A 26623-nucleotide genomic window follows, 5' to 3' on the forward strand; every position below is an offset into this window, starting at 1 on the left:
GTATTAATAAGAACACACTAAAAATGTCTTCTTTTCTTGTTCTGGATTTTGGGATGCTAGTTATGGACACAGTGCTGTCGTACAAAGAGACGCTGGAAAAATGAGGCACGTAAAGACTATACTCCTGAGAAAGTGACTTGCTCAGAGTGATGCTCTGAGTGAGAACATGGCATTGTCCTCAGGAGTCAAAGTTGGGGCTGAACAATAGCCCCCTCCCTGATCACCTGAGCATTGCTCTGCAGCTGAGGAAAGTTAAAATTTCAGAGTCCCAGGCTAAAACACAGCATGAGGTAAAACCTGCTGAAAGTCAAATTATCCTCATAGCCGAACATCAAACAGTTGGAACTGATCCCAGCGCGCACATTTTCCTGGCTATACCTGGTTTTGTCAGCTGTTACAGAGAGGACTTTCATCCCAGCCTTCCTGATGAGATATTGAACAACTGGTAATTAAATCAGCAAAAGTAAGTCTTGTCAGAGAAAAGGTGTTGCCATATTCCTCAAGCTGCAGCATTTAGTCACAAGTCATAAAAGTTTTCCTTTTATCGCACAAGTAACTTTCATATAGAATTACATAATTTTAGATGCAATGACATCCCACTGGATAACGTTTTTTCATGAAAGGCAGAGTGAAACGAAGCAAAGGCAAGATTGCGCATGTGTGTGCACGCACATGTGTAAGATCATGTTTACCAGCCATAACTCTGTTAAACGTGGCTGCAGCTGCCTTCCAGCTTCCGAAGTTCTTGCTGAAGACAGTATTGCAGGACAGACACAGGCACAGCCTACTACATGCATAACATGATCCCATAAACATCTTTTCTGTGGGAAACATATGACTGGAATATGAAACCAGAAAAATCATTTTCTCAGAGCTGACATGCGGGCGGGTTGCAGTGTTTCAGCCGCTGTGCGAGTTTTTTCCTTCTTTGAGTAATACCACAGCTTTCTTTGCCTTAACTGGTGGAAGTGCAAGATGGGGACAATACAATTAAACAAAGGCAAGTGACAACATACCAGGCCTGATGACACATTAGTTATCCAGGCAATATCTACAATAATAAATTAAGTAGTGCTGGAAAGCCCTGCAACCCAAATGTCCATAGTAGAACCATGACACTGAAAGGTCAGTTCCAGAGTGCTCCTGACCAGTAGCTCCAATATTCCCCAAGCCAGGTCTGAAAACTGGGGAGGGGCTGGGGACCTTTCCCAACACACATCTTGTATGTAGCTGTCCCATGAACCTCTTCTGCCACCTCTTCTTTATCATTTCTCTTTCTAACAAGGGTTAGAATATATCTCTGTGGAAGTTTTGTGCAGATCCTTAAGATACTTTTTATTCCATGGACTGACTATGAATCCTTTCAGGTTTCCTCTCTCTAATTGTTACAAGGTTTTGAATGAATTCACACATTGGGGTGTTAGGTGGTTTATGATAAAACTACTGAATGGATGGTTATCTGCTTTTAACAGTGTTGCATCTAAATTCACTGATTTTCAGACTTGCAGTCCAGGGGAGTAAATGGGAGCAGAATTTCATCAGCTGCTTCCAATAGTGATCGTGTCCTGTGTAATAATCACTTATCATCACCAAAATTGCCCTACATCATTGTGACCAGATCTCTCTTCCTTCCTTGACGCTTAACCACAATGCCAAGCAAATTTCTATTTTATCTGTCATTTTGTTCCTTTTGATTTTCTACCTTTAAGATACACTTCAGGTTTCTTCTCCATCATCTCAACAGTGCCCCTTGTTGAAATTGCTTCTCCAAGGATGGCTAAAGTTTTACCAAAAGGGTTTACCCTGGCCTACCTCTTACCTTCAAAGGTGGCGTTGGCCTAATTGCAGTAAAATGAACTGTCTCTTTAAAAGGCAAAAAAATCCCTTCTGCTCTGCAGTTCCAGTCATTACTGCCAACCGGAGCTTCTAATCCTCACCTGACCTGCCACGGAGCCTTTCTGTGTGGGATTCAACAGGCACTTTGTGTGCTTATGATTGCATTACCTCTAGTTTTCTTTCTGGGATTAGGATAACAATTTTCACAGGATTCTAAAGCAAGATAATCAAGTCTGTCTACCCAAAATCTTTCACAAAGTGATTAAGACCTCACAATAACCTCCAGTTTATATAGGCTCTGAAGATAATCATCTTTGTCAAGACAAATCAGGTAAATTGATATTAACTATTCCAAATCTCAGTGGTTTCATGTGTACTTGGAGGAAATAATTTCAATTGTGCTATTAATGTTTGGTGGAAATGTAGCGAATGAAATATATTTGTACTAAATGTACATTTATTACATTTTATTAAACTCTCATACAAATAAATTTGAACTTAAAAAGTAGTTGTAACAATTTAATGTGGTGTACAATTGTAACATGGGCATGTTTTCATGTTAACGTGCAATATTTCTTTAGACCTGGTGTATCATGGTGTGCTTAAAATGAGAGATGACCTTTAGATGGAACTGAATGAAGGTAAGGAAGTTAATATTGAAGGACTTTCCTTCTTTTATTTCTTTGGTCTCTTAACTTCTCTTCTGCTCTGTTTAGCATGAAGACACAGGAAAACTGATTGCACTCTGTTTGTACAAGAAAATTTAAACCAATTCAAGTGTCATGGTTACCTGACACATTAAAATTAGTTCAAATGAAGCATAGATAATAAACACGCTGGTTTAAAATTGCTGTTAATCCAGAATGACAAGGAGTTATTTAATAAGAAGTCTTCATGAGTGTATAAAGGTAATCTGAACTGGATTAAAATCTCCAGTTCATCAGTTCATGGAACTCTGGATCAACAGTTCTAAGTAAAATTAATTCCACTAATATCATTCAGCTTAAAATAAACATGAGAGGAGGATTATCATATCCAGTAGAGGTGAAGGAGAATTTGTAACAAAAGACTTGACCTGCAGATTGTATCCAATAAATGTTTGGAAGGAAAATATTCACTGGGAGTCAGTTTCTGGGATGTGTCACCTGTGCCTTCAGTGCCTGAGAACTGGACTATGTTTTGAAATGGAAATTATTATTTTGAGCCGGAGTACAATGAGGGTTTCCACATCTGCAATCTGGACATGTATTTTAGTCATAATGATAGTGTCACATGCTGGCAAACGGAAGAGATACAGTTACAAAGTAATAAAGACTTGTCACAGGTAGATAAAAGTCAGCTATCAGAAGACCTGAGTAATGCAAACATGACATGTGTCTTAAGAATTAATATTACCAATATCCACATTGCTGAAAGATATTTCAGGTGGCAGTTCTAGGAATATTTGTCACAGATGGCTTTGAAATTTAATTGAACAGCATAAATCTTCAGAGAATTATTTCTGGGAAAAGATTTTGGAAAGCAGCTAAAACCTAATGCTTCAAATTTAAGACAGTCTCTACCAACTGATGAGTAAGGGCAGTCCTTCCTAAAGTGATGTTCTTAGTATTGAGATTTCTCTGCAATTTCTTTTTAAGCGTCTTATTCTGGCCAGAGGACACTACAGTGCTAAATCTGGCATTCAGGCAAAACAAACCCTCCCATGAACAGAGGATTTTATATTCATTTTATACCAACTTTATTTAATATTTCTTTGCTACAAGCAGAACAGGATTTGGCTTATTATGACCTGTCCTTCCATGTTAGGTTTGGATGTTGTCCCAATATTTGGTTCGACTGAGTCTGTAGTATGCAATCACACCTCAGTTAAATGTAGGTGTTGTGGCCGTGCAATGCCTGCTCTCAATTCCTGCTGCAAATCAGTGTCATATGCAGAGAAAATTGTATGTGTTGGTTAGTATGGAGGAGCAGCTCAGTGGGGAGGACAGCAGGGAGCTGAAAATTCAGGTGAGCAAGAAAGCATCTCTCAATGTGTATACGATGCTTCCAAGCACAACTTTGTATCTCACACTTTTTTTTTTTTTTTTTTCTGCTTTTAAAACTGCTTTTTTCTCCCCTCTCTCTCTCTCTCCTAAGGTGCTTTGGCAGGACAGTTCCTTCATGTGTCAATCTTCTTGCCTCTTCTCTACCTCTTGGGAATGTGGTCTCTCTAGCCCCTGCCTTAGCCTGCAGCACTGAGTCCTCTGATGGATTATTTTTCCCATCCTGTCACCATGAACAGCTCTGGGCCAGTTTAAATAAATGAGTAATGAAGCTAGATCCCTGATAGGAAATTATCTACAGTCTATCATCCCTTCTATTTGTGAACCTTTGCAGAACAGCTGTGCTTGCACATCAGTCTGAAATACTCTTACCAAGGATTTTTGTCTTAGTCCAAGCGTGATTCGCTTGTGACCCAGAAGAGCCCATGTTCCTCAAAATATGTGCTGGAAATCAAGTCTCCACACACTGGCCTGAGCAATGACCACCAATGTGTAGGGGCAGATTGAAAGTGTGACAGAGGATGTCCTCTCCTCCCATTTCCTAGGTCTGAATCTCTTGCTCACCACACAGGCAAAATCTTCATGAAGGTCAGAGGTTTGAGCTCTTTTGTCCATCTGGGCATCAGTGACCCTCCAGCCAAGACGAGCCTTATGCCACAGGGACAGTATGGTGGCAGCACTGCTTTTGGCTGTTGATTTCCCTTGGGCGGTGTACACAGAGACAGCACTAGCTGTGCAGCCTGCTCACACTATGTCATGTCATGAGGAACTTGCTGAGGGGGAGGTCTATGACCCATAAACACTGAACCATCATTATGAAGCACAGCTCATCATAACCTAGGTCTTCCAGAGCTAAGGAGACAGTCACTTGTCATAGTACAGGAATAAAAATTGATTAAGTTCCATTAAAAAAACCTGCAAATCACCCCACAGATGACCCTGCTCAAAGACACAACAATTTCCCTTAATAGGACACTGAATTGACAGGGTGCACCAGCCACTATAGCCCTCCTGCTCCAAAACATAGGTAGTTACAAACCTCCACTTGACATGATCAGCCAACTCTCCATCCCACAACACCAGCTGGCCCCAGCACCTGCTCTCTCCCCAGCAGCCACCTCCCCACACCTTTGCAAAGCACCAGTTCTTCAAACTCAACGCTACTGAGGAGTATTTCTCACTAATTCCTCTCCGTTTCATACAGTCAAAGCAAAGAGCAGAAAAAAAAAAAATACAGCATTGTGCAGAATCCATAAGCATGGGTTAGTTTTATACCTACCTCAGTGCAGATTACATCACCACTGCTTCCATCACATCAGCATGTTGGCAAGCTTGAGCTACCGTGCTACAGTCTCCCCTAACTACAGAGTCCACAGGTTCATACAAAAAGCTGTTACAAGTCCCAGTAAGTTTCATAATACCGGCTAGTGGAAGCAGGGATAGCCCTGATGGGGTTTCAGGCCATGTGATTTTCAAGCCAGCAATACATTCATGTTTTGTATTCTTAATTGTTGGTCAGATCCCAAATATTTTTGCAAGAAGAGCCAAGCTTAGGATTTTTGATTCTGGACTGGTCCACAGGACACTGGACTCTGTCCATGCATAATTAGTCCAGTTCACAGGAAGGTGGTGGAGTATGAAGTCAGGTGAGTGCAGTTTGGCCACGTCTTTCTCTCTGCCTCGGCCCCACTCTTCTGCACATGCTGTGCAGAAACCGCAGATGAGTATAGGCTTAGGGTCAAGTAAAAGGGATTAGGCAGATTGACTGAATAGACAGGATGAACTAGCTAAAAAGCTTCTCAGAGCTTTGTCTGATTTAGCCGAGCTGGCATTTAAATGCTTTTGACTCATCAGATGAGCAAACACAGACATTTCAAACACAGAAATGCTTGGTATCATTTCATCATCCCAAGGAAAAGTCTCTTTAGAACTGCTAAGTACAAATTAGCTATTTTCAGAATGTGTTAGCTCTCTAGTGAATTAAATATAAGAACATGATGATAATACTTTGTTAATCAAACAGTATTGTCTTCAAGATAATGGTTTGCTGCATGCTCACAAGATTAACTACTCCAAGAGGATATGAAAAAAAATTTTGGACTTTCTTACTTGTTTTCATACTCTCCCTCATTTTCTGACAGCTACAGAGCTATTTGACATGTTCTGGTATTACAAAGTCAGTGGGAAACATGTAAAGTAGCAAGGACTCTCCTCTTTTTTCTAACTGCCTCTAATCAAATCTTTGAAACCTGAAAGCAGCTCATTGAAAGTCAGAGGACCATTTATCCCTCCCAGGCAACTAGGCAAGGCAACACAGGACATAGCTTGGTGACAATAATTACCTATAGAAATACAAGACTAAGGATGACTGGGCAAGCAACATTTCCACAGAAAGAGAGCTCAGCTGATACCTGGTCTGAAATTGAACATAAGTAAATTTTATTTTGTTTCAGCAGAAAGGGTGTAGGCATCTGACCTTTCAGTGTGCTTTGGTCCCAGGTCATCCTGCCAGAGAAGCTGACTGTGTAGACAACCTTACCAGATCCCACCAAAGACACGGTTACATAGGACTCAAAAATTAAAAGTTACATACTAAGGTCATGAGACCTGCACATACATGGAAAATGCTCTTAGTGTGATTTCTGATTCTTTGCTATTTACACTGTCAATCTTTTTTCCACATCCTTGACAGGATATTTCTCTCATGGTCACATCATTCTGGGATAAGAAGGGACAAAACTGTACGATACTGAAAACTTTAACACCACCAGATTTCTTCTAGAACAGCTAAACCTGCTGGAATTCCGAGTCCGTAATGCAGTGGTTCTGCTGGCACGTGGCAGTGAAGATGAGCCTGGGATTTCTGTGTCTCTTTCTGGTTTTCAACACAGGTAAGGATGCTGGTTTTGGGGTCCTCAGGGAATAACCCAGGTGTCTCCTTCCCAGTTGTTCCCACAGCCCCATTCCCATATCTGTGGCAGTCTTGGTTTTTTTCACCCTGCTTGGGCAAGGCTGATGGGCCGGACATCCAGGGGTGGTGCCATGCAGCAGGGCAGACCAGATGGTGGTAAAGGTCAGTTCTTGGCTCCCGTGCTGTGCATCTGGAGTTAGATGGAAAGGGAGAGAAAGATTAGAAGAGCTCCTCCCACCCAGATTGTCACTCCAAATGTAGCGCATAGTAAGTGAGAGTTGTTAATATAGCTGACTAGCACTGCATGAGGAGGCCTTGTACCATGGATTGTCTGTAGAGCATTTTTCCTTTATATATATATAGAGAGAGAGAGAGAGAGAAGGAGAAAGATAAATGTATCCAGGGATTGTCTTCTGTACAAGACAGAGATTTTTGTAAAAATAGAGATAAGCACCCAAGTTTTTCAAAGTTAGGTACAAACAGCCAGACTACGCAGTCACATCTCCTCTTTAATCTGCTGCTTCCAGTCCTGCAGATTTCATTTTACTGAAGAGGAAGCTGAATCCAGGTTTCCTAGTCCTTGGTGAGATCTTTGCCCATTAGGTTTTAACACAGTGAGGGGCATCACCACCACTGAGGCAAGCCCTCCTCACCACCAGCTCCCAGGAGAGAACTTCTCTCTGGGGAGCTTGGACAGACTGAGAAGATTAAGCTTCAGAGGGGCATGGGAGTTTAGCATTTGCTAGCGCTGGCTTATCTGGGGAGCCTTCTGGATTATTCTTTGGAGGCACTCAGCTCTCCACTGATGGAATAGGGAACCTAAGCACCAAACTGCTGCACTTCACCTTGTCCTGCAATGTCTGAATCACTGCTCTGCACCTTGCCCTTGTTGGTCACTGAGGGAACGTCAGGAAGCGATTCCAATCTCCTGAGCCCAGCTCCAGTTCATCCCTCCTGCAACACAGCTCCTGAGAACAGTACTCAGTTGAATGACTACTCTGAATAGCAAACATGCACACAGCCTGTGAAGCTTGGTTTAGATCTGGCTTTATTATACTATGTTCCTTGCAGTGAATATTGTGTGCAAGACTAGTGCAGATCTCCACAACAGTTTGCAGCTATTTTTTATCTACAACTATTTATTTTCTTTTGATTCTTGAGTTAAGGACGAAAGGACAGATATTTAACATGTTTCTTTCTATTAGCTGGCAGCTAAAGGACCTGGCAAGTCCTTTAGGACATCCTTATTTTTAGGCACTTGATGAACTGCTGTTGTGGATATTTAGTGGCCTGCTTTGCAGTGTTGATGGCCATCAGTTTCTGAGGTATAACGAATGAGAGCAGCAATGTAACCCAGGCAGAGAGCTCAACAGAGAGTTGCTTGGTGTCTCAACAGGGAAAAACAGCTTCTCAGACTCTTTCTTCACTTCACAGTTTCATGCATAAGAAGAGAAAGCAAGAAAGACAAGCAAGTGGCAGTGCTGGCTACCGCAGGTAACAAGCAGCATGTCAGGAGACTGTGTGGGGTGCTAATAGGAGTGGGAGGTATGATACGTGCTGGGCATGGAGGGGTCAGCAGATGGGCCCCTCTCCTGCGGAGTTTGTGAGCCTGAACCCACCACCGCTGCAAGGGCTCCTCACCAACCCAGGGTTTATTGCAGGTCCATGGCCAGTTTAACCTCTGTCCTCCCAGAAGTCTAAAATGTTTTCTCTTTTTCCTTCCAGCTCTTCATTCTCTTTTGTTTTCCCTTTCCACTCTTCTACACTGTGGACAAGCCCTGCTTCCAACCCCAGGGTGGAGCTTGGTTTCATATTGGTTAAAAATAATACTGATATCATTGGGAAGTTTTATTTTTTCCCAAAATTCAATTTTGTTCTCATCTTGGCTTTCTGTGCTTCTTTTTCCCTCCTGCTCTGTTTTTTCTCTCTGTCATGCACACAGAGACCTTCCTTCTCGTACACACACAGACACCATACTGCTTTGCTTCTGCATGACTTCGTGGGAGGGAAGCAAATGAACATCTTCAGAAATTTCGACAGGAAAAACAAAAAAGCAATGCCAACAGAAAGAAAATCTCTTAAAAGAAAAAGTGTGATTCAGCTGCAGTCCGTTTATTCTGTCCTAGCAGTATAAACATCGAGGTAGCTGAAAAAAAAAAATAAATCTGTATTTTCATCCCAATTCTATGCAGCACTTGGGAAGGGGGGAACATTTCCTAGGCACTTTCTCCTCCGTTTGTGATCTGCAGAGGGATCTGCATCTCTTTTGGCAGTAAATACCCACTGCCCAGCACGAGGGGGCACCAAAACGTCAGGACTGGCTCTGCTCCCTGGCAGCTCGCACAAGGGCGTGCTCAAGGGAATATGTGACATAAAGCTCGACCTAAATTTTTGGCCTACAATTGCACTGCCCACTTTATCTCGCTGTTTCCCAGACTCCTCTCTTCTAGGATGCACTCCTAGCGTCTTTATTTTCTCACCCCAGGTTTTTCAGTACACTCCAATACATAAACTGCTCGTTGTTTTTCCTATTCTGTTTTTTGCCGCATACAAGCAGGGAAATAATGGCCATTTCCTTGTACCTTTGTGCAGCCAGTGGCTCAGAGACCCTTCTTTTGCAGAGCTGCCTGCAAAGTCCTTGGATCTGGCTGCTATTAACCTGACAGAGCTGGTGAACAACATGCTGAACACAGCACTCAGAGGTAACGTGACAAAGCCAGGCAGGTCATACAGGCTCTCAGCCTGGTGGTCATTGAAATAAAGGGCTAGTGGTGTTAGCACAAGAAGCCATAAACACATGCTGTCCACCTCCAGAATTAATTCTAGGAGCGTGTTACCCTTGTGCATTTATAACAGTCTGCCCCAAAGAATTTTAAAATTAGTGTAAGTTTATATATAGACACAACATAATTACTTACGGGATGCCTTTAGAAAACACTTTATAATCTAATGTAGGTCTGAATGAAAAAAAAAATTAAAAATAAAAAAAAAAAGAAGTAATAGAAATTATCCTGCTCCCAGTGGAAATGAGATAAAATTAAGTCTCAGGCAGCTGTACAGTATCAGCACCTCAGGAGTCTTTTAGAAATTAAATAAGCAGAGTCAAAGCATGCTCTTCTCATGTTTTGTGCCTACCACTAATAGCACCACGGGCATGTGTTTCTGCAGGTACCAAAAAACTCTTCTCTTTGCTGAGCGTCACATCTTACAGCTCATTTGCCTTCCACAAAGTGTCAGTCACCATTTACAACAGTGAGTGCCTCGACATTTTGCTCCCCACAAGGGCATTTTCTCTCACACATCCTGTGCATCAAGATACTGATATTTCTCTGCCTCTCCCTACAGTTTCTAACTTGAAAAATGTTGACCCTGGCAAGTTCCCTATGCATTACTGCTACTGTTTGAACAATGTGACAAATGACTTGACAGGTGGGTACACAAGAGACGTTGGCAATTGTGTGTGCTTAAGCTGAATTATTTCCTTTGGAGCTGAAAACTGTAGCCTGAGTTCTGTAGACTTCATCCTTATGAGTAGCATCACCAAATTGAGGTTAAGAGCCATAACTCACCATGAGTGGCTGCTCTGAACCTTGAGGGAGACTCAGTGAAAGTCTCAGAAGGCTGCACCCAGCCAGCCAGTCTGGGATTGAGCCATCAGTCAAGTGACAGGTGTGGGTTACCCAGCAGAAATACCTCCCTTTTCTCCTCAGAATACAAAGACCAGCACAGGAGAGAGAACCCAGCTATGCATGATGCACTACCTTAGCCACTTTTGCTCTCCTGAGATAACCCGCAAGAAGCGGACAAGGGCTTCTCCGCACCAGTAGACTCCAACAATTTCAATGAGTCCAACAGGAGTGAAAAGCAAGGATTAATCCATTAAACATCTCTGTGAAGAGTGTAAAATGTTATTGGGCAAATCCTTCTCCAATAATACTCATTCACACCCATGATCCCACAGTATTTAACATTCCAGGATGTTTCTGAGCACTTGGATTCTATGGCTGGTTAATGTCAATGCCAAGAGCAGTCAGCAGCTAGGGACCAGAACCCACACCCTCTAAGCTGCACGTGATGACCCCACACATGAGCCTCAATGGTTTTCATGGCTTTTTTCACACATCTCACAAGCCTTATTGCATAATGAACCAGTCTGTCCTGGAAGATAAGGGAGAAACTTTAATCTTTCTGTACCAAATCCAGAATATCTTGGTGATTAGAGCATCCCCTCAAGTAGTAAAAATTCAGGGCTCAACACAGGACTCATGTTTGTCACTCCCTAAGTGAGAACATTGATCTGTTATTGCTAGAACTTGTTATGAAAAAATCGTAACACCACACCACCACTAGCCATTTTTTGAGCTGTCAGCATCATTGGTATGTCTGAAGTAGACCTCAGAACAGACAATGAGGTGCCTCCTGGAAGGTCCTTCATGGCACATAGGCAATGCAGGCAAAGTTTGCAGGCTTTGGATCTGCTTCTACATTTAAGCAGACAAAGTAGAGTTCTACTTTAAATTGTTCTCTTGAACAGATAAGTTCCATTTAAGTTTACTTTTAGGCACATTGGTGCTGGTTTGGATATCATCTTTGAAATGTATTTCTGCAGACTATTCCAGTGGCTTCTTAAGTCCACCATCCAGCAGAAACACTTTGAACTTTAAAACATTTTAAACATTGTCATGTACAAGCATAGATCCAAACTATGACCACATATAAAAGTGATTATTTGACTTAGCATAGATGATAGAATATGTGTTTTCAAACATAAACCTTGTCTATTTTGTTGTCTAGATTTTACAGCTTTACTTGTTGATATTATTGGAAACTCCACCAGTTACCTCACAGAAATTTTCAAATCTGCTTCTATTCTCTCAGGTTTGCATTTCCTTTTAACATTTATCATTGTCTTATTGTCTGATTTATTCCTGGCATGGAAACAAGCATAGAAATGTGTATAAAAGCCTACTGCTCTTACTTAGCAACATTTCTTGCAAACCACAGACTGCAATTATAAACAAAGTCTCCTTAGAGGAACAAGATACATATATAATGTGTATATATATAATATAGAGGCTTACACGTTTCTATGAGCAACTATGTTTTGTTTGAAAGTTTGGTGAATTATTATTAAATACTGGTATTTTGGTGAATTATGATTCCCAAAGAATAATTATGGGGTATATTATCTGAAGAGGTTTTTTTCCATGTAAAAATACTTGTAACTTAGAATTTTAATTAGATAGAAATATTTCCTCTGGAAATATTAGCATTTGGATTTGATGCTGGTTCTAGGATTTTGTCTATAATCAGATCAGAAGGAAAATATTTGGCCAGCTGCAGCAGCCACCTACCATTTTGTGTTTGTGTTTTCAACTGTTTAAGATAATATCATATAATGAAAACTGGTAACAATGATCTGGTTTACATATTTTATCATTTCAGTCCGTCAGAGCAATGATTCAGATTGTATCTACATCTGCATGATGACAGGACAGACAGGTAAAAGTTAAAGCCATTCCACTGCAAAATATTGCCCTATTTATTCTCAGTGATGACTTAGACCAGAAACAACCCTTTCTTGATATTTGTAAACATTTCTATTTGCAGGGAGAAATCTGTCTGACTTCTGGGAAATGCTGGAGCAGTCTCCTGTTATTAATTACACATTTTCCAGTAACGCATCTTCTGACCAGGGTAAGTACATCCTGAGGAATAAAAGGAAACAGCAGCAACAGTGAAAACCATGTCCACATAGCACTTGCAATGAATACTCCATCTTCATAATGTAAAAATATTTTAAAGTATTATTTTATATTTTTATCAATATGTATATATGTACACATTATATATTTTATTATCATTAAGCTAGAAAATATTTTATATTAAGTACAGTATAATATTTATATTAGAAATATAAGCAAAATTTACAAACTTTTAAATTGTTAGCTACAAAGTCTTCTAGTGGAGGAGCAAACAAAACCTTCTGGGATGAGAGCTTTTACAGAATTCAGCACTGGACTGGGGAGGCTCCCTGATGCTCTTAATCTAAACAGTGTCTTCCTCAGCTCTCAGCATAAATAACCTCTTACCTTTATGTGAGTTCCCTTCAGAAAGAAGTTGAATATATTCAGTAGAGTGCTGTGTGGCTCCTCCACCCAAAAGTGCTTTGCCAACTTGAGCTGTACTTTACATACTTCACATGCTGACCTCTCGTTGTTGCCCATGACTACTACTCATTCTCAATACTTGATTAAAGCAGGCAGATCGTGAAATCAGTGGCAAGTTTACTTGTGCTGAAAGCTGCAGGATGCTTCTCCCTCATTCAAAAAAAATTGATCCGATAATTTGCCAAAAATTACTTTAATTAAAAAACACAACAGCTGTTTCTATTATACCAGAACCTGTTTTATTTCCTTTTTATCATGCAATATGCAATGAGTGGTGAGTGTTCTAACCCTATCTTCTCATACCTCAGACTTAGACATGATTTTTTCAAGTTTCATGAAATTACAGGAAGACCCAAACAGAACAGTGGATCCATCAGCAGAACATGTGTGGACGTTTAAAAGTGAGCAAATATTGTCAGATCAAATTTATATTCTCCTTGATTAACGTCTTGACAAGTGATTATGTATGTTTGCTGCACAGCACTGTAATGCTGATCTACAATTACAGAGCAAGATAAAAGTGTGTCCAAAACAGCAGATCAGGCCAGTAATGCACTGAGCAGTGAGGATAGAAGAAGTATTGTAAAAAGTCATTTTATTAGAAGAAGATTTGTAAAGAGACAAAGAAGTAAAGAAAAAATGGTCGTTGATTTTAAACAACAAAAATGATTGTTTAAACTACTTCCTCTCCCTTTATATTGTCATTTTTTTCTCTGTCTTTGACTTTACATGACGTGATGTTGTGAGTAACTGAGCATCTTGTAAACTTCAGTGCATTTAGCTTCATCACAAGACTGTAATATAGAAAAGTGCTGGTCTGCCTCATTTTGAAAACCAAGAAGCAAGGCTTCACACTTGCTCACACACAGTAGAAGCCAAGAGAAATTCAGACCTTGACTTCATCACTGCAGATGACCTTCTCATCACTGCAGCTTCATCTCTCCACATTTCACTTTTGTTGTTGTTGTTGTTTATGAAAACTTCAACATTAAAATGTTCTTGGTTAAAATTTTAAACATTATTGGCACTCCCCATGTTTCTGTATTTAAAATGAAACGGAGAGGTGGCAGCTCACCTGCCAGGGGAAGCACTAAAGGAGTAGATGGGATTTTCTGGGTGTATTTTAGATATTATTGTCCCCCAGTTTGTTACACTCGATGCTGCCATGGGGCATCAGCATCCACAGTGCATTGATGGTGCCCCCCATCTGTCTCTCCTTCTTCTCCAGCTACCAGGATCCCTCTTGCCCTGAAAGGAGAGGAAACCCCCACCATGAAGTTCCCACCATGGCCAAAGACAGTTGGAGTGAAAGGATCAGGGTTTTCATCTCTGCAGGTGGATGTTTCCAGACCACGAGGCACGGCCGGACCCCCCCCGGCCTCGGGGGAGAGCTCAGCCCCATGGCCAGCCCTGCGGCCCAGCCCCAGTGAGTACGCTGAGGGGGACTGACTCCTGCTTCACCCCACTAGCGGTGCCGTTTGGCTAAAAGCTGAAACCACAGCTCTGAGGTTGAGGTGGGGAGGCCCTTCAGGGAGACCCACCCTGGGTCGTTAGTGAGTAGAATTTTTTATTGTAGAAGTGTTACAGTCAGATTGGGGAAAAACAGCCTTGCTCCTCACAGACACCTCTGACACCCAGGTCTTCACTCACATTTTGCTCCAAATAGAGTGAGCAGACTTTTTAAAAAGCAATATAGAGCCATTTCTCTTGGTCTCCACTAAACACACCTTCTTTAAGTCCTACCTTTCCCTAGCTCATGGACTTTTCAAGATCTAGCAAAGTACAGCTTTTGTCCTTCCTTTTTCATCTTGACATTTTTATATGCCACTGGAAGTACAGGGTGAGGGACTCCGGCTGTTGAGCTGTCTCATATCTAGCAGTTCTCAATAGACAGATAAATAGCAAATATCCTGAATGACATGAGTATATGACTTTCTCTTCTCATAGCCGGTGTGTATGCATTTTGGATGCAGATGGTGTCTCCTCAAGAAACCAGCAAAGTGATGCAAACAGAGCCAGGTGAGATTGATCTGGGATAATAACAACGTGCATGAGTTGGCACATTTATGAAGCAGACAATAATATATGTAGAAATAGGTGACTGTGAATGTATTTATGCATCAGTGTCTATGTAAGTGTTTATTAGTGGTTTGTGACTGCAACTTTTTTTTTCTTTTCTGTTATTCTTTCAATCAACCTTCCCTTTTTTTTTTTTTTTTTTTTTAAGATGTCTTTTCCCTCTTTCAGATTTGCCTTCTTCAGTACTGTCTACACCACCCTATAGGCCTGGTGTGACATTGAAACTTTACTCAGCTACCAGTAAGTAGCTGCACCTCATGCAGCAAAAATAGTAGCATGCTTGAAATTATATCAATATGCAAATTTTCCCATGCAGAAACAACATACATGTTTTTATTTAAGTGATATCTTATATATGTAAAATGCCCAAAATGTCTAAGGGACTGCTTCCATATTTGTTTGTGAATCATACACATTCAAAAGATAAATTATACTGTGGTAATATAATTAACATATGTACTCTATGTGTCAATTTTAACATGGATTGGTTATTGGAGAACCTTAAAATCTGTCCATTTCAAAGAAAGTATCATGCTTTAAATCTCCCTATTGGTACAAAGAAAATTATTAAGTCAATCTATGTCAAATGAAATCTCCAGAATTGCCCTGAATTTACAATACTGCAAACTTCCTCTTCAGCTAAAGAAGGTTCATTATCAACTAGATTTTCAGGAAAGCTCAGTTCTTCCTTTTAAGCACCAAAATAAAGAGTTAGAAATTCAAAGTTAATATAAGATGATGTGCCACTCCACTTATGGGTATTTAGTAAGAGATTACATGCTTTGAAAACGACCTGATTCAGTGCCAGGAGAGGAGTCTTGTTATAATCAAACTAAGCCAATTTTTATAAAAAAATATAATTTTATTTGGGTTCAATTGATTTAGGGTGGGAAGCAATAGGCAAAGCAGCGCTGGGTGTGCGGAGAGCCGTAACTCTGGGAGAGTCCAGCACCTATTCTGGATGCTGTGTGTCTGAGTCCAGGCTATTTACACCTAAATTTGCAAAGTAGGAGCAAAGCTCAGGAATACAACAGGAATAAATCTCAGCCACAAATCCCAGTCTTGGGGACTGAAGATGACCAGTTCAGCTCTAGATACCAGCATCATGGCTATCTAAAACTAGGTAAAAGGCACCCCATTCTGTAGGCATCTTCAGTGCCCTTGGGGTCCTTCCACTTCCAGTCTGGTGTCCTTGCTTCCAGTGTTCACACTGGAAACCAAGGCACTTGGCCAGCTGAGCGGCAGGGAAGGTACAGTTGAAGTTGCATGTGTGTCACAGTTCTTGACTATATGCTGCCCATTAGCGTGGTACTTAAGGAAATAAATTTGAGGGATATGTTGGTGTATATGTTCCAGCATTGATACTCGCATGTAAAGCATATCAAAATGATTAGGATTTCATATTGGTGTTGTATTTGAAGGGAAAATCCAGACTGCCTGTTCTGGGATCCAGACAAAATCTACGTGCCTGGATTTTCTGCTAATCCCACCATTTCTAATGTTATTTTGAATATTGGCTTCTCTCAGCTCATTGCTGAATTCCAACAAAACTTTACTTGTCTGTAAAGGACTTCTTTGTGGGAGTAAATATATTTGAGTCAGACACAAAGGTTCTTTCACAAATCTTCAATTTTCCTGTCACTAGGAATGATCACAGAGTAGGTGTCATTTGCTTTTTCTCTGGGTTTTGCTGTTGTTGCCTATTGCAGCAATCCAAGACCAGAATCCTATGCTATTACTTTTTTGTAGCTTTCACTGATTCTGATTAGGGTTTTCATAGTTCCCAGTCCTGTCCTAGTTGGTATATGTTGGGATGCTTGTAATTTTTTTTTTTTTGTCTTTTAAAATTTTCTTTTAATTCATATTATTACAAAAAGAACACATTTGAGATCACAGAACTCAGTGAGGCATCCATTTTCAGAAGTAAATAATGTTATCAGAGTTAAAAATACTGACCATGAAAAGCAAAGTTTGACGATAAATCAAATGATCATGCAAACACAAGTCCTGCAGAAAGGCAGTGTCAGGAAAGAGGGGGAGGAACCTGTGGCCTGGGAGGCCTGAGAACATGCAGTAAAAAACTATCTATGGAGACATTTTTCCCAGGAGAAGACTCACTGGTGCTGAGCTAAGGAGCAGTTCTTGATGTAAGAGGCTTTTCAAACCATGAAGATAGGAAGCCAAATACCCTTTTTTGATCTTTCTCTCATTTTACTTCTGTTTAAAGAGGTCAAAATACTAGAGTCCTTATCTTGCCCTCTGCAACATACATTGGTTGCATGAAGAAAATGAGCTGATGTCATATCACGTGAATATCGGTTGACTTCTTGACGTTCTTGGTGGTGTAAAGAGAAGAATTTAAGATGAACTAGGTCTTCTTATCTTGACTGGAAGCAGAGGCATATGCTATGGTAATTCTCATCCATCAAAAACTCTGCACAAACCCAAAGTTTTCTGCATGTCTTGTTTGCTTTGGGTGAGTTTGACTTGAGGATTAAATAACTGCCAGTCAGCTGGAAGTTACTGGTGTGTGTGACTGAACTTGTGGCGTGCGCAGTACAGTTTGTATAAGTTTGTACAATATAAACCCTGGACAAGCTAGGACTGGGAACCAGACCCTTTTGAAAAAACATGAGATCAGGGAATGGAGAGTCACTTCATACCTCTCTATCAGAAACCACAATGACAGAGGCTGTCTACCTGTATATATCAATCATGCATTTGGGGAAATAAATAGAACAATGGGATCACAAAGCAATGAAAGGCATCCACAATGCTCTGAAGACTGAGACATTATTCCAAGAACTCATTTCTGAAATCACAAAAGTGGATGCCAACAGATAAAATATCTAAGTGTGCATATTAAAGCATTCAGGGAGAGATATTGTGAGTCTGAATTATTCACAGTAGCGCTAACATTTCTTTTCACTGGCAGCAAAATTTAATCTCAGTGTCAGAGAGATGTGATACTGAGTTAATAATGGAAAAGTCTGTTTACTGCAGCAAGAATTGGTCACTTATCTGCCTGTGACAGTAACATGGTGATTTCAAATAGACAAGAGCAAAGCTCTGCGCAGGGAGCTGTGATTCCTGCATTTTCTCACCTCTTTTGACTGACTTGATTTCTTAGGAAAAAAATCTTACAAAAGAAGGTTCTGAAATAAATTCCTATTTCTAATGATTTTTTTTTAATTTCAGTCCAAATCTGTAGGAACTTATAAATTGAATACAAAACACACATATCACAGTAGAAATCTATAACAGAAGAGATTTAAAACACTACTGTGAAGCACTGACAATTTTAATTTCAGCAATACAATGTGAGTATACTATTCAATCCAAATAAAATTAAATGCAACATTAATTGAAATAAAATTTCAGCATTGCATAAAAATAGTTTTATGTAAATGCAGCATTAATTTAAAATTGAGTGATTGTCAGAAATGAAAACCAAAGCAATTTGTTTAACTTTCAGCGTTTTTATTTAACTTCTCTTTCCCACACAGATGAATCCAAATTGAAATTGCAGTCATTCAATTTACATTTAAATAAAGCTGAATTTCTGCTGGCAAAACACATGGCTTGAGTAAAGCATTTAACACCTGCTAGGTGGGATAGCAAGTATCCACATCGGTGGAGATTTGTTGGAGGGTGACTTGTAGCAAGTTTTAGCTGTTCACAGCAACTGTAACACTATTTTTCATGGACAATTTATATTAAAACCTCATTGCATCATGATCTGATGTATGGTTATTGACACGAAGAGTGTTTTTAAAACAATAAATCATTAATTTTCAATTGACATTGAGTGGGAAAAAATCAAGGTCTGTCAAATGCTATTAAGTGCACAAAGCCTAATGACATTTATGCAAAGCTGCTAAAATTAAGAGATTAGATTCTCCCTTTTGCCCATCCCCAACTGATTATGCTGGATATTTGTGTAGTGCCTTTGACACACAACTGGTTTTTGGAGGGTCCTGAGAGTCTGGGAGCTGTGAGTGTCTGCCACGACTCTTCCATGACTCCTGCTACCTTGGGCAAGCCCAGGCAGAAGGGAAATACTTTCATCTCTTTCAGGTTGGCAGAACCTTTATTTTCCTCTTGCCCATGAATGCCATTTTATATTAAACTTCTTGTCAGTGCTAGGCGACTCAAGAATATTTCAACAGAACTTCATTAGTCCAGATTTAACCTCCGTAACCTCTCCTATCACATAACGTAAGATGGCCTAAAGCTAGAAAGCATATGAGACACGTGAACCTGGAAATGCAATTACACTGTCTAAGAGGATTACACTCTGCAGGTAAGGCAGTTTATCCACACATGGCCAAAGCCTGCTGCTACTTACACAAATGGAAAAAAAACCATTGTCAATCTCACTGCAGCAGCCTTTGCTCTGCATGTTCAGGCTCTTCCACCCCAACGGCTGCATGCAGAGGGACACCCACATCATGCAAAATGTGCCCTCTCACAGCCTGGTCCCTGATTATCGTTTCAGAGCCCCAGCATGGCGTTTGCAGAGATGTCTCTTATTTTTCAGCGTGCTGGTGTAGGGGAGACACCCCTTTGGAAGACTTGCTGTATGCAGGGGACAACACGGTGTGTGTGCAGGCAGCTCCCCAGGGTCAGATGTGATGCCTTGCAGGGCAGGCAGCATCACTGCAGCTACCCAAAGTGTGGCCTCACACACAGCCTCTCCTCTTCTGAGCGTGGTTATTAAATATGCAAAGGAGAGATGGCAACACACCTATTTCAGCCATGCCCTGATAGCCTTTTAGTATATTGTAAATGCTGCAAGTCCTTTGGTTCTGACTGTTGTAACACAACTGTTACCCAAGATGCAAGATGATATGTGGAAGGTAATGGTTTGGAGAAGGCAAGACTATGGCAAATGTTAAATTATTCTCTTCATAAGCTGAAGAAAAGCCCTGAAAAACTGAAAACAGCTTCAATTTTGACTTATGTTGTCTCAGTTTCCCACATTTTCACCTTGCCTTCTTTTCTCTTTTCTGTAACATAAAGGGAGTCTGAAGAGAGATTGCATTAGACACTGAAAAACCACATAGCAAATCAGGATTTTGTTATAAGCTGCCATCACCTGTTCTGTAGTATTGCTTTTTCTACAGTGTGGCACAGCTGCATTTGCTGGTGGGATGAAATATTTGGTGTGCAAATCTTTATCTCTTGCTGCTGACTGCAGAGGATTCAATGAATAAACTAGATATTTTCCTTTTAGTTATCTTAAGAGAGGGAAGAGGGAGTCCATCCCAGACACACCATTTCCCTGCATTTTTCTTAAGTTAAAATAATATAATGGTGGTCAATTGATAAAAAACCCCACCAATTAACCAGCTGGTTCCTGGCAAACAAATAGTAAAATGGATAAATTATTCCTACCTTCATCTCAGTGAAGGCAAAAATTGACCTTTTCTCCTCCAGTTACTTGTCAGTTTTCATGAAACCTGTAAGACTGTATTTATCCAGACAATCTTTACCCATCCCTAAAAACTGGGATGAAATTAGGTGATTATTCAAGTCACTAGAAACAAGAAGGGGAACACCGATGGACGGAGAGATGGACAGAGAAAGCCATAACCTCTGCATAAACCATGTTTATTTTGTTAATGAGGCTAAAAAAAGTGATGGAGAGAGCAATGACAGTCTGTTTGTTTATTAGCTCAGTTGTATTTAATCTAGGACTCAGATTTAGAGGGTGGATGTAGAGAAGCGTGAGGAACTGGAAGTGATTTTTTCATTAAAGTAGCATATGTGTGTACGAAATAGCAAATATAGTAAGTGTACAGGGCTGTTCTTTGTCTTGCTGTTTTGCACTGTGGAAAACTGATGCTTCAGTGACAGCTGAAGCTCCACCTAAACAGGTAACAATAAATAAATTCCATCCTTAGATTTGTTCCTTACATTTGTGGTAAATGAAAGCAACGTGATTTTAAGTAACTAACCAGTGATTATAAATAATAAATTGAACAGATTATTTGTGCTTCACTCAAGCAACTGCCAGGCTGTGTGCTGCTTTCTTTTCAGTTATTTGCCTCACTCAGATTTCATTTTAAGATTCCTACCTGAGTTTATTAATCTGCATGTTTCTCATAGCCCTGATAAGGCATTGCAAGAAATTTAATGGGACAAGTATCTGACCTAGTTGAGTTGTATTTTTTCCTAGGGTGTCCACAGGCAATCCTCAAAGAGACCCGTGTGACCTCGCCTCCTGTCACTCTTATAGTGCAAAAGATCAATCCCTGTGTGATGGAGCTCTGCAGGTTCTTTCAGCTGTGTCTCTGTGTTGGACAGAGAAGATACTCCAGAAAGGAAGCTATGAGGTAAAACCTGGCACTAGCTTCTCAATCTCTCTGCTTAAAATACTCCATCGGGCTTTTTTCAAGTGACAAGTTTCAGTCACCATTGCTTATTTTTGAGAGTTTGTGGCTACTGGCTGAGAACCAAATGGGTCCCCAGTGCACTAATCAATACCTGATCTGGCTTCCAGTATTCAAACTGAGTGAATAAAGCTTAGCTGAATTTTTCCAAGTATCTAATGACATAATTGAGGTCAGGATCTAGCTTATTGTTTCCATATTCATTATTAGCAGTATGATATGCATACAATTACACTTATGAAAGATAACAAGATTCTACTCTCCTAATTTTAACTACATATTTAGGTACTGTGTTGAATACTATTCCTGGTTCTTGAAAAGCGCAAGTTATGTCTGTGAAAGAGTCAAAAGAGTTACTTACTCACACAGTATGTATATTTTCTCTTTATATCTCTACGTATCTTATTATGAAGGTATAACAAACATTTTTAGATATCCAGAGTATATGCTGTCTTTCACCAGATAGCTATTTTATCTAATAATGATTTTAACAGATTTTTTTAAAAAACTATTTAATCTTCAAGTATTGTTTTTATATTCTCCTCGTAAAACCTATTCTAATAACAGTTTTCTCGTGTTCTTCCAGCATTAAAACAAAAATGCCTTAAAAACATCTGTACATCGGTCTAGAGCACTGAGGAATTTTACTGCAAATTGGAAGACTGATGGCAGTTTTAGTTGTCTCTTTCATTTCTCGGTGTAAAAATCAGGATGCAACATGTTATTTGCAAATATTTGTAAGACAAGCTATTAACCAGATGTTAATTTAGAAATGTGTCTTCCTCCAAGGCATTGTAAAAATAATGTGTAAAACCAGACTTATTGTATAAAAGTGATGTAACTGCAGTAAAAGCATTCAAAGGCTTTTAAAAACTGTATTTTATAAAGGATATTTGTGTGGTTGGCTAGTGAATACAAATAGTTTATTCTAGTTTTATTTATATTTAAGAAAACATAATCAAATTGAACAAATAAAAATAATTTAAAAGCAACCTGAAATACTGAAGACAAGAAGGATTTTTTCTGGTATTAAACACATGCAGATTATCCATTATTTCAAGTCAAGATTCTCCCATTACTTCAGCAAGTGCAGAGCTTGACCAAGGAAATGTTTACACCACTGGTACTCTCACTATGTGATACATCTGTGTGAGATCACCAAGATTCATCTCCTTCCTTGTATGCACCTCTGGTGAACTAAAAAACAGTTCTAAAGAAGGAAAGAATAACTAAACAATTTGCACAATACTATATTTTGCTACACTGCAGCAATATGGTGTTACTATCAACCCAAAGTACATCATCAAGCCAATAATATTTCAAAAAAAGATTATTTGCACTACAGCTGGTGCACATTGATGTTTCACTGAGGAAATATGTGTCCAATGTGGTATAAAGCTAGAGAGAAAGGTGGCACTGTAAGGAATGCTGCCACCAGGGAGAGGTGGGATGCAGCATCCCTCTTCCAAAATACATTTCACTGTTGTGTTCAAGAGCATGACAGAAGCATTTCTGTCATATCAAAGAGCAGGATAGATTGGAGTAGCACCGGTTACAGTGGATATTGAAAGTTAGGCCAGTGGAAGAAATAGGAACGTAGACACAATGAATGTATATATCAGGAATATTAACATGGCCATGGTACTGCAATGCTGTGGAGAGATCTCGCCTGCAGTAACTCTCCTCACCCAAGGCAGGATCAGTTCTGCTGTGGAGAGCTGCGTGAATTACATTTTTGTGCATCTTTTGCTTTTAAATCTCAGAAAAACATCTTAAAGCCTGAAGACATGATTTTTTTTAAAAAAAAAAAAAAACCTCTATATTGTTTCTTAGGTTTTTATCATGAAGTTTTCTGAGAACTCAGGAAGAGACATGAAAAAAATAACATAAGGGTAGAAAACAATGATTAAAGTAATTTTGACTTGCTGGGTTCCTTTAGGTTTGAATAAAAAGATGATATCAAATAAAAATATTTTTGAAGAGGATTCCCTTTTAAAATATTTTTTTTATTATTTTAATGAATTTAATGAGCTCTAAGTTGTAGCACTGATCTCCATGTAAAAGGACACTTCTGTGTTTATAAGAAAACATTCTGGTTTTTTTTCCTTTAGGGATAGAAGTCCTTGGACGAATTGCTAACCTCTCTATAGTGTGATAGAGTGCGCCTGAGCCATGTCTGGCACTGGGGGTAGGTCACAGCCATCTCCACTCTAAGGCTTTGGAAAAGGCTGAGAGCTACTGCCTGAGCGTGTTCGTGAGGAGAGAATTAGAAGATATCACATAGTTACGGGTGTCTTCTGAAAGGAGCCAAGAAAAGGTTAATGGTGCCTGTCCTGAATGACAACCTTCTTGTCACGGTTGTTAAGACTTATTGTTTGGCTTTCCCATAATGAAAATTAATGGGGAAAACCTACAAAATAAGAGGAGTGAAAAAGGAAGGCTCCATGAAAAAAATGAACTCATTGACTGCACTCAAAACCTTTTTTTTTTCCATATTCCAGGTTTTTCAGTCCTGAAAAACATATGTGCATGTTGGGCAGAAGTACAGAAATTATGGTGGCAGATCACTATCTCAGAGGACTCATGTTTGTTTTTATGCCCTGTCAAGGCCACTCTGATTTGTCAGGCTGAAAACGTTCGTCAAGGTACTAAAAGTGCACTTGACGCGATCCCTGGAGACTCCAACTGGAAGAAACAAAACTCATATGGAAATCAATTTTCATATCAATATGTTATAACTTCTGACATGTTTCACTCTTCTGTAAAGTTCCTTGATGCGGTTGGTCACAGAAATGGTATGACTGAACCCTGTCCTTTTCCTGGCAGCATCACAGAATCACAGAATGGTTGAGCTTGGAAGGGATCTCTAGAGGTCATGTGGTCCACTCTGCTGCTCAAGCAGGGCCACCTAGAGCCAATTGCTCAGGACCATTCCCCGATGGCTTTGGAATATCTCCAAAGGAGGAAGTAGGAGGGAGACTCCACAACATCCCTGGGCAACCTGTGCCAGTGCTCAGTCACCTGCACAGTAAAAAAAATGTTTCCTGTAGTTCAGAGGGAACCTCCTGTGTTTCCGTTTGTGCTCATCGCCTCTTGTTATGTCACTGGACACCACAGAAAAGAGCCTGGCTCTGTTCTCTTTGCACCCTCCCTTCAGGTGTTAAAGGCACTGACAGAGAACCCCCTGAACCTTCTCTAGGTTGAAGATTCCCAGCTTTCTTAGCTCCTCCTCATATGATAGATGCTCCTGTCCCTTAACCATCTTTGTGGCCCTTCTTTGGACTGTCTCAAGTTTGTCCATGTCTGTCGCATACTGAGGAGCCCAGAACTGGACACAGTACTCCAGGTGTGGCCTCATCAGTGCTGAGTAGAGGGGAAGGATCCATTCCCCCCACCTGCTGGCAATATTTTGCCTAATGCAGCTGAGGATACCTTTAACCTTCTTTGCTGCAAGGGCACACTGCTTACTCATGTTCAACTTGGTGTCCACGAGGATCCCAAGGCCCTTTTCTGCCAAGCTGCTTTCCAGGTGGGTGATCCCCAGTATATATTGGTGCATGGGGTCGTACATCCCCAGGTGCAGGACTTTGCACTTCTTGTTGAACTTCATGAAGTTCCTGTTGGCCCATTTCTCCAGCCTGTCAAGATCCCTCTGGATGGCAGAATGAGCCTCTGACACATCAGTTACTCCTCTTAGGTTGTGTCATCTGCAAACTTGCTGAGGGTACTCTCTGCCCCGGCATCCAGATCATTAATTAAGATTTTAAGCAAGACTGGGCCCAGTAGTGACTGCTGGTGTACACTGCTAGTCACTGGCCTCCAACTAGACTTTGCGCCACTGACCACCACACTCTGGGTCCCACCATTCAGCCAGTCTTCAACACACCTTGTTGGGCTCATCCAGCCCACATATCAAGAGCTTCTTTACAAGGATCTTAAGCAAGACAGTGTCAAAGGCCTTTCTGAAGACAATGTAGTTCACAGGTCCTTGGAGGAGCCAAGTCTTTTGTTATTTGTTTCCAATTTGTCAGAATTCTTACCTCTCCATGCTCAAACTCAGTGGAGGGTTTGCCTTTATTGATGGCATCTTTGAAGGGTAATTGTGTCTGACCCGGACAGAAAACACACCTTCCCAATGACAAACCTTCCCAAAGCTCACTGACTCAACCTTCCCCTGGATTTCACTCAGTTTTGGACCAGATCCACTGTGGATAGACAACAGACTTCTCAACGCTGAGGAATGTCAGTGTTTAAAGCTGTATAAATTTTCACTCATCTTTCATCACTGAACACTACCTCTTGCTAAGCTATTAAAGCCATATTCACATGCCCCAGAGATTTTGTGAGTGATTAATAACAATAAGATGATTGTTGTTTAATTACATCCAAGAGTATTGGAGAAAGTTACCATACAGTGAATGCACCTGCAGAACAGAGTTCTCAGTATAGATCCTTTACATGACTGGAGCTATATTACTAAGATACACTGTGGGCATAATGACTCTAAGGAATCTCGTGGAAGAATTAATTAATAAATGTTGAAGTGGGTTTGATAAAGGAAGTGATCACATGGGTGAGGTATATATCCAGGCGAGTATAAATAACTTACTACTGACTTTGTTGAAACCCATTTGTCCTCCATCCAACTGCTTTCGAATAATATCCCTCAAGGTAAGCCTTCCTAGATGTACTCTATAATACAGGAATCAGGAAGAAAACAATGTAGAATAAGCTATTTGATACTGTGGAGTTGTAGGCTAAAGTATAGGTAAGAGATTTGGGATAGTAAACTATAAATATTTAGAGGTGTTAGATTTATAACCTCACTTCCTGATGAAATATTACATGATTTTTTTAATAGAAATGAATGCAATATTTGACCTTAGGGGAGCAGATAATCAACAGTAGATACATATTTGAAAAGTGATAAATGTTCATTTATTTGGCTGTAAAAAACTCCATACCTGACTTACTTTGAAAATCATTCTAGATTTACGGTAAACTGTGACTGCAGTTCAAAACAATCTATTATCTGCCATTTAATGAATACTAGTGCAAGGCTTTTAGCTGCAGAAGAATTTTTTACACACATTTTTCTAACAAGCACATCCAGAACTTGAAGATCTCCAAATAACATAGTATTTATCATTAGGAAAACATGTGATGCATTAGATCAGTCTCAACACAGAT

At 40.1% G+C, this 26623-nt stretch overlaps 1 protein-coding gene across 1 annotated transcript; it reads left to right on the forward strand.

Moving 5' to 3' along the window:
• The first annotated feature begins 3765 nt into the window (after positions 1–3765).
• On the forward strand, positions 3766–22191 carry HHLA1 (HHLA1 neighbor of OC90). Its single transcript, XM_074898412.1, is given in 16 exon segments — positions 3766–3843; positions 6661–6769; positions 8224–8283; positions 9411–9491; positions 9958–10041; positions 10135–10218; positions 11584–11667; positions 12235–12291; positions 12400–12486; positions 13268–13360; positions 14188–14385; positions 14907–14978; positions 15207–15278; positions 21220–21376; positions 21719–21801; positions 22020–22191. Coding segments are annotated over 16 exon segments (1443 nt in total). The 3' UTR covers positions 22064–22191.
• The last annotated feature ends 4432 nt before the right edge of the window (positions 22192–26623 follow it).

The sequence above is a fragment of the Athene noctua genome, chromosome 2 (genome assembly GCF_965140245.1).
Source record: "Athene noctua chromosome 2, bAthNoc1.hap1.1, whole genome shotgun sequence".
Lineage (NCBI taxonomy): Eukaryota > Metazoa > Chordata > Aves > Strigiformes > Strigidae > Athene > Athene noctua.